Source organism: Cupressus sempervirens, chromosome 10 (genome assembly GCF_028749045.1).
Source record: "Cupressus sempervirens isolate cs-2001-9-10 chromosome 10, ASM2874904v1, whole genome shotgun sequence".
NCBI classification, from domain to species: Eukaryota; Viridiplantae; Streptophyta; class Pinopsida; order Cupressales; family Cupressaceae; genus Cupressus; species Cupressus sempervirens.
The window spans coordinates 86956914-86966100 of NC_143127.1; the positions used below are offsets into that span (position 1 = coordinate 86956914).

The 9187-nt window shown below is 36.8% G+C and overlaps 1 protein-coding gene across 2 annotated transcripts in view; it reads right to left on the bottom strand.

Moving 5' to 3' along the window:
• Positions 1-8491, bottom strand: part of LOC149532703 (chromatin modification-like protein) — a 46770-nt gene extending 38279 nt beyond the window's left edge. For both annotated transcript variants that reach the window (XM_089805463.1, XM_089805462.1), the window contains exons 1-2: positions 7992-8491; positions 7203-7275 (exon numbers count right to left, since the gene is read on the bottom strand). In XM_089805463.1, the coding sequence (XP_089661589.1) occupies positions 7203-7275; positions 7992-8129 (211 nt within the window). In that variant the 5' untranslated portion in view covers positions 8130-8491. The remainder of the gene's footprint in view (positions 1-7202; positions 7276-7991) is intronic.
• Positions 8492-9187: the final 696 nt, after the last annotated feature.

Genomic DNA, 9187 nt, shown 5'->3' on the forward strand with positions numbered 1-9187 from the left:
ATAAGGTTTGGGATGTTTCAGCCTCTGCAATTGCAACTTAGTAACCAACTCTTCTGATGCCAGATTTGTAGAACTTCCACTGTCAATGATCACTTTGCAGCATTTTCCAACCATCTTATATTTTGTCTTGAATAGACTTCTCCTTAAAACAGGTTCCTCATCACTTCCCTTATTACATAAGGTTCTTCTCACCATCAGATTTTCTCCAACCTCAGGTTCACTTGGTGAACCCTCATCATCTTCTTGAATCATAGCATTTTTTTTACCTTGCCTACTTTCAGAGGACCTACATTCAAAAGATATATGTCCCTCTTTACCACATCTAAAACAATTACCATGAAATCCACCTCTAGAATAGGAATTACCTCTTCCTTGGTAAGAATTAGTACTTCCTCAATAAGAATTACCACTTTTCCATTTGGTCTTGCCTTTGTCATCATTCTTCCATTCAAATTTGCCTTTATCCTGCATAGAACTATCAGATCTGCCACTTTCTCCATAAGATCTACCTCTACCTCTCTGAAATCTACCACCTCTATCTCTTTCTCTTTGTTCATGCTTCTTTGTCAAGATCTCCTCAGCTTTCAAGGCATATTGATATGCTTCTTCTACACTTTTGAACTTCACAAAACTTATTTCATCCTGAATTCTAGATCTCAATCCATTAATGTACCTTGCAATTTTCTCAACATCATCATCCACATGTCCAGATCTGATGTCTAATCTATAGAATTCTTCGGTATATTCTTTCACAGTCATGTCCTTTTGTTTCAAATTTTACATCTTTCTCAACAAGCTAACTTGGTAATCAGCAGGAAGGAATTTGTTCTTTACCTTGTTCACCATCTTTGGCCACGTTCTGATCTTCTCCTTTCCTCTCCTTTGTCTATCAATTTGCAAGTGCTCCCACCATAGTGATGCATGACCTTTCAACCTAGTGACTGCAATCTTCACCTTTCTATTATCAGGAGTGTTTTCATACTCCAAGAACTTCTCCCTATCAGAGATCCAATCCAACACAGAATTGGTATCCAATTTTCCATCATAAGGAACAACTTCTACAGCAGGCTTTGAATTTGCCTTAGACAATATTTGGAACAATCTTTCCTCATCTTGATCTTCTTCAGGTTCTGGATTATGATTTGGTGTTGCTACTTCATCATCACTTACATCATCAAGATGCGCTCGTCTCCTCTGGGTTGTCTCCACAACATCTAATTTGGCTGCAATTTGTCTCAACTGATCCAATATAGCATTATCAACATTATGTCCTCTACCACGAACCATCTTTACAAATCAGGTTCCTGCAAGATCGTAACCCTGCGCAAGTTATAGGTCAAATCCGCAAATCTGCCACCCTATAACCAAATCCAAATCAAGGTTCTACACGATCCAATCTCCACAAGAACGAACCTCAAGCTCCGATACCGACTGACACAGGCAAAGGGTGAACAACTTGGGCCAAAGGCTCACCCAACTATCCAAACCACCCTGCAAGAGTTAACACAACGGAAGCAAACACAAAGAACAGCAACCAAAGGAGGAAGAAGAGTGAAATACTTTTATTGACTTATCAAAATATCTTCATACATGCCCAGTTGTAAGGCCTTCAGGGTTACAGCCAATTACATATACATTCACATTCAAAGATCCAATTGCAAATTCGCACTTTCAGTTCTGCCCTCTAATCTTCTTCTCCAAAAACTTACCTAAATCTAAGCCTAAACACTCTATATATACTTGCCAAAATGGCTTACATATTATTCTAGAACATTACATAAGAGGAAGGCCGACCTAACAACGGTCTAGACGCATCCCAAGAAAAGATCTTAACATAAATGTCGCGATCAAAATAAATCCCGCAAGTCGGCTCACAGAAATCACGTCCAAATGCTGACACTCAGCATACACTGGGTAACTCGGCAAATGAAGAGTCACTTGGCATACACTAGGTAACTCGGCGAATGAAGAGTCACTTGGCATACACTGGGTAACTCGGTTAATGAAGAGTCACTTGGCGTACACTGGGTAACTCGGTTAATGAAGAGTCACTTGGCGTACACTAGACAACTCAGTTAATGAAGAGTCACTTGGCATACACTGAGTAACTTGGCGAATGAAGAATCACTTGGCATACACTGGGTAACTTGGCGAATAAAGTATCACTTGGCGTACACTGGGTAACTTGGCGAATGAAGAGTCACTTGGCGTACACTAGATAACTTGGCAAATGAAAAGTCACTCGGCATACACATGCAAAATGAAGAAAAAAATGAGCAGGATAACAAGGGAACCCAGGATGCTCCTGCATCACACTTGATACAGTAGGAAGGCAACATGATCAAGTGTTTGCCCCAAAGGAACAAGCAAAGAAATTGTATTTTGGTTCACAGCTTAACACCAAATATGAAGCCCTTGTTGTTTGGGCCAACGCCCCAAAATCAAATAAGCCTCCACTAGCAAGAAGCATAAAAGAGTTGACTGGGAATTTAGTTGGGAAGAGGTACCCTAAGGCAGCTTCTTTAATGGTGAACACTGCATTATTTAGAGAAGCTAGTACAAGAAAAGCTCTAGGCTGATTTTGATAAGTTGCAAACTGATCACATGAAATTGCTACATGAGTATAGTAAGGCTCAATCTCCACTACCATTACCTCAACCTATTGATGCACTACCTGTTAACCATTTACTGAGCTACTTGACCCCTGCATACAAGCCCAAATCTTGATGCCAGTGGTGATTTCGACCGGGCATTTGGATTCCATGTGGGTCCTGCATGCCAGAATCCAGGCAGAATTCAGCAGAACCCATGGGCACCCAAGGCTGTGACCACCCAAAAATGGGCCCTACATGCCATTTTTTATTTTTTTTAAATCTCAAAAGCATCTAAAACCCTAATTTCAACCATAAAGCATGCATTTTATCACACGAGGCAACTGTTCCACATGACATGGCCATAGTGTGGCACAGTTGCTGGGTTAAATGAAGTTGAAGTGGAATGAAATGTTGACCTTAGTTTCCTATGAAGATAATGAAGATGAATTTGGATATTAAATATTAAAAAAAACTTGTAATTTAAAATTTCATTGTGTAATGACATTTTGATTGCAAAGCATAAATATGATAAATGAGGTATTTTATTTATAATTTTATTGGCACTTAAGGATTTATGAATATTGCACTTCTAACTTCTTATGACTATTATATGTTTGAAGTTTTGAAGTTTGAACCAATGGTAAAATGAGCAATGAACATGTAATGTGTATGAATCTATGAATATATGTGTGTGTGTGTGTGTGTGTGTGTGTGTGTTTGAAAATATCTATTTATACCTGCAGTACCAGAGCCCACCCAAAAAATTGCCAAACCTGAACCTCTATTAGAACTAGGATTGGCAACTTAGCCCATCTATCAAGCTCAGTGGACACATCCACTTGAGATGGAGATACAATGTCCATAAGAACAAAGGACCTTAAGGACCATTTGGAAGTGGTTAGGAAGGATGACAATAGAAAGGCTCATGAATGACCTGATTGGACACAAGATGTCCAACATCATTTGCAGATTTAAGGATACCTGGTCCACCTACATTCAGTACTTGCAGCATTAACAATATTTGAAGGATATCTTATTAGGCACATGTTGCCCTATAGCATTGGCAATTCATCGGGTATACAAGTGTTTCAGTCTTTTAGATACGACCCTACCATTCCTGAAGGGTAAGCAGCCCAAAATGAGGTCACTGATTTTCTAGGGGAACCCTACCTCCCATGGCAGGCTTGAGCAAGACCAAAGGAATAAGATGACAATGATAAAGGCTCTGCCGAAGAAATTGTGTGCAAGATAATGGACCATAATGTGACCATCCATTCAACCAATGGAAACGTGAAGTTGGTACTAGTATCCCTTCTTTCAGTTCATTTATTTATGCTAGTGGGAGAACCAGATTTAGCACTGTTAAACAATAAAGTGGGTTAACTTATAGCATTGGAATTTAATCTTCACAATTTCAATAACAAAGCCAAATTAATTGTGGATGCTAAGTACAATGCACATACAGAAGAAAATTGCAAAAGTGTTAGCTTTTCAAAGGCCTTCAGAGAAAATTTATGCTGCCTTGATGAAGAAATACAGTGAATGGATACCACTCAGAATTTCAATCAGTCATCAAATTGCCAAATCAGCAGCCCAATTGTAGTTGTGACATGGAAAAACTGTAGTATTGGTCTACACCAGCATTTTAAAGCATCATCAGATCTTCAATTTCAATTTTTTGTCTCCTCCAGCCTTCTCAACTTCAAATACGAGCTTCTCAAAGGCATCAATGACTTTTGGTTCAAGCTATGAAAAGGAATATAGTTTCTTGATGGACCTTAATAATTAATCGCTGTACTGTTCCAACAAGAAATGTATTAGTTGTCAATTGTAAAATGAGTCATGACACACATGGGTCATGTGATTGGGCTCATGAGCCTGCATGCTCACCTTGTTCTATAAAAGGGGATTTAACCCTCATTCTAAAAGATTCTGGGAAATTGTGATTGGACAAGCTTGAGTTTAATGTAGTCAAATTTTGTCTTAGGCTATATAAAGAAAACTAGTCTGTAAATGAGATTTTTGCAACGATAATATGTGTTCCAATTGCAAATATATGAATAACATGCTTCAGTTGTAATTGTCTCCAATGTGTAATGCTACAATTACTCACGAATAAAACGATCAATGATTATTGAGTTCATCTTCACACATTTTTGCAATTAGTGTTTTGTTAATTGCTTCTATTCAAATAATAGATCAATATGATTTTAATGAAATACTGGAATGTTGTGTTCCACAGGGATTGTTGAGAACAGTTAAGTGTGGATGTCATGCATAGGATATTTTATTGCAAGTAAACAATGTAAATTAATAATTATCCATTGAAATGTGTTTGATTTATCCTTGGGAGACACTAGTCTGCTTGTCTCTGTAACAATATAAAGGCATCGATCTAGAAACTATGTTTTGCTGAAAAACCCAGCACCAATTCTCAAAATTCCTAATCCTAATAAATGTCCAAGTTATTCTTAAATAGCTTACGTTATCATGCTTGGATCTTAGATTTTACAAGAAATTTAGCCTATGTTGTGTCACATGGAATTCTTGTTATAATTTATGAGACGTATCTGCTATAACAGTATAAAGTTAATATTTGTTCCTCATCTTGAATAATGTTAGAAAGCAGACCTCCCTGGGTTTTGCAGAGCATATAGTACGGAGGGAACTGCATTCCCTGTTTGTTGGCAGATCTCCTGATGCACTTCGTTATAAGATATGACAATTATTAGAGAACATATAGGAATCATTAGGAAACACCGACATATATATAGTCATATAAATTGAGAAACAACAGCTCAGCTGGGTTTTTGTAGTTATTTTTCAGTTATGAACAGCAATAGCATATGGAGCCATGGAAATGTTCTTGATAAGTAAATTTCTATTTTGTAAAACTAGTCGGAGTATTTCAAAATGTTTTTTGAAAATGGATACCAAACAGAATTGCAATATTTGCTCTGAATTTCTCGTCATTTGATACAGTGGAAATCTTATACAAGACAGACTCACTTCCAGTATTGGCTTTAAATTTCTAATTTATATTTACAAAATACAGCTGTACTCAAACCTGACACTGTCAGTCTTATATCACCTCCCGCTGATTTTGATTTGGTTTAAGTAATAAAACGTTGAATGAAAGACAAACAAAGACATAAATTCGCAGAAGACTCTGCAATCCATTTAAAACTTCATATTACCACCAAACATGTAGCTCTCATTGGATTGCAGACCACTTTATAATATACATGGTGCAAATTGGCAGCTTGAGTTGCTTTCTGTATTGGCAACAACAAAGAAACCACATACAAACAGATCACAAAGAGATCCAAACCTGGATGTGCTAGAATTTCCCTCTGTTTATGTGAAAATGGATTTACTCAACTGCCTTTTATAGATTATTTGTACTTGAATTCATGCAAGATTTAAAATTCATTTTGAGAACATCAATCTCCCTTCTGGTAAATCTGGGTTTCACTTTATACCTGTAAATATATTGCAATCCTTCCAGCCGTGAATCCAATTTGCCTCTCAACTCCATAACATATACTCTGGCTTCTCAAGTTTAATCTTACTAGCCAAATGTCAGCACCCAATTCTTTCTTCTCTTGACAATCTTGCCTGGCAAAATGATCTTCTTTTGCTACTTCCAAAGCAATTCAAATGCATCATCTCATTTCCAACTCTAAGTGCCCCACTGTCAGCTAACTGCATGTCTAGTAGCTTTGATATTAATATTATGCTTCTCAAATTTGAATTTTGCTAAGATTTAAAGATATCCACTAGCTTTTGATGACCTAAACAAAGTTCAACTTGAGAATCTTGGTAATACCTCAATTTATAATTCAGTTCCTCAGTATGACACAACTCATCTATGATAATTTGCCTTTATAGCTCTGCTACGAATTTTATAATTTCCAAATTTGAATTTTGCTACCTAAGATTTGAAGTGCTCTACAAACTTTCGATGATCTGCCACAAGTTTGACAAGCGAATCTTGGTAATATGATACCTCATTATGGCCATTCAATTCCTGGATGGTATGACACATCTCAATTATGATGTTTTCCTGAGTATCAATAGCAATTCATACTTCATAAATTATCTATTGTTTCCATCCAAAGAAATGTGGCTTTGTCTTCTTGACATTAGTTATTTTAAGCTTTTGTTGTACTTGGAAGCAATGAGTTCTCCCATATACACCACATTGTTGCGGTTTAAAAGGTTGTGGTGTACTAATAATGGGAGACAATCAAAAAGCATGACCCAATTCCCAAATCTGTCCAGCAATATAAGGTAGTCTGTTACTCCAGTAGACATGTGATTAAGTTCTAGCATAACAATTATAGGCTACATTCATGTGCGAGTCACGCTTACAAATATTTAAGGATGTGGTCCAAACATAACCCACACTGCATTAACGTTGGACTCAACAGGCAAAACTAGATAAGTGCATACAGAGTTATGAGATAAACTGTGCATCAAAATAACACATCATCCATGCCATGCCAACACCAGTTTATACAATCACTATTTTCATGCAAAGCCTAGAAAAGGGAGCAATATGATTCACATTTAGAAAATAATGGTAGGGATTGAAATTAGGGTAACCTTGTAATTTGACAGGGTGGTAAATCTCCAGAGCTTCCAGCAATCTTAGTTCCAGCTCTACTTGGGGCAGTTCCTGCCCCAAAGAGTAGACACAAAAAATTCAAAACTTCAAAAGAAAGAATAGATTTGATCAGAAAATTGAAATCAAACTCAGAATTATTAGTTTCTTTTAATTCGTAAGTTGTTCTTGCATGTAACATTCAACTTGTACGCATTACTATCAAGAAGTACCTGTTTGCCCAAGTTACCTAAAACTGTCATCCTAAATATTCCTGGGCTTAGCCAAATCTCTTAAGCTAAAGAAACCTACAGTGTTGCCTTAGGCTTACGAGCTACTAGGACCAAGAGAAATCTCTTCAACTAAATTGACCACGATATTGCTATTTTGACCAACAGAAATCTCTTCAGCCATAAAATCGGCGGACTAACGTTCTGCTAAACGAAATTTCGGCCAAGCGAACTCTTTGGCCAAATTGATTTGCATGGCAAACTTTTCTACCACTGAGAGATCCCTTTGGCAAAACGAACCGTGAGATAACTTAAGGTTGCGACAAAAACCTAAGTAGCTCAAACTATTTGGAAGAATAATTGAATAGGAAAGAAACAACATGACGCAAGGAAGGAGAAGATTGAGGTCTGTAACATACACTTTCTATAATCCTTGGGTACTTTGAAGCAATAATTGGAAGGGCCATGTCAGTTTCAAAAGTTAGCAACTATGTTTTATCTTTTCTTGCCATTTTATTTTGCATTAAAATTCGAGTAAAATTGGAATTATTTGGAAGATACCTTGGGAAGTGAAGATGCAGAAGAACGTGGAGGCTGAAAGGGGGAGTGAGCAGAGAGGCCGTCCTGCTCTGATGCAGCTGCTTCTTCATTCCCATCCTTGGCGCTCTCTTCCGCCATTCTGCCCTCAATCTTTAGCATATACGTTACTATAATCACAATTTTTTTCAGATGTTTAGCGGGCCCGTGGAGAAGGATGTTCTTGTGATTTCTTCTTTTGGGTTAACAGAAAGATAGTTGTTGGAAACCTTGTAAAATTCTACACTCTCTGCGATTTATGGATTCAGCCTACTCCTTCAAACAGATCACAAATTTCAACTTCAACAACTGGTAGACCAATATCGTAGCTCCCTGTGCCGATGTTTTTGGATTTTGGCTTTTTTGAACTGCCCTCAAACCAAAAGACTTTTCAGCCCTGTGCCGATGTTTTTGATATTTTTATTTTTTCAGGTGCAGAATATTGTTTTTAAAATTTTGACTTTTTGAGGCGGCTCCTATGTTTTGTTTTTTTTTTAAAGTGCATCTTGCTAATAATACTTCATTTTCCTAGGCAAAGAGCCTACACCACAATGCTAACACAATAGTAATATTGTGAGCCTCTTATCCTCCAGGTCTTGCATTTGAATCTATTCGACCTTAATAATAATAATTAACCTTGTGTATTGTGGGTAATCTTTCTTAAAAAATGATAATTATTTTTTGCAATGTAAATGAATCGATTTCTATATTTTGAAGATGACTTGTCATGCATTAGATTTGTAGATACATTTTTCTATAAGCCTAATCTTAATATATGTTTTGTGTAATATTTTTGGAGGGTATAAAAACATTGGAAAACAAGTTGATATATCTTAGGTAATGTATGGGAGGTTGAAGGGAGGGAAATTCAAGTTTATTTGCATTCCCCTTTGACTTAGCCTCCTTCTATTTGTGGTTGTTCTCAATAGAAAACTCAAAAAGAAAATTGAGAAGTTGGGAGTGCTCTTATCAACCTGCATAGAAAAAGGAAAAATTAGTTAAGATACATTTGACTAGACATGCTTTCCTATAGACAATATTTGAATTAGTTAAACTAGATTTGATTTGATGGTTATCTTACAGACCATGTTTTACCTTGTGGTAGACCATGTTTTGCCTTGTGAACGACCATGTTTTACATTATGAATGTTAAAATTGTCTTCTCCTTTATTTAATTTCAT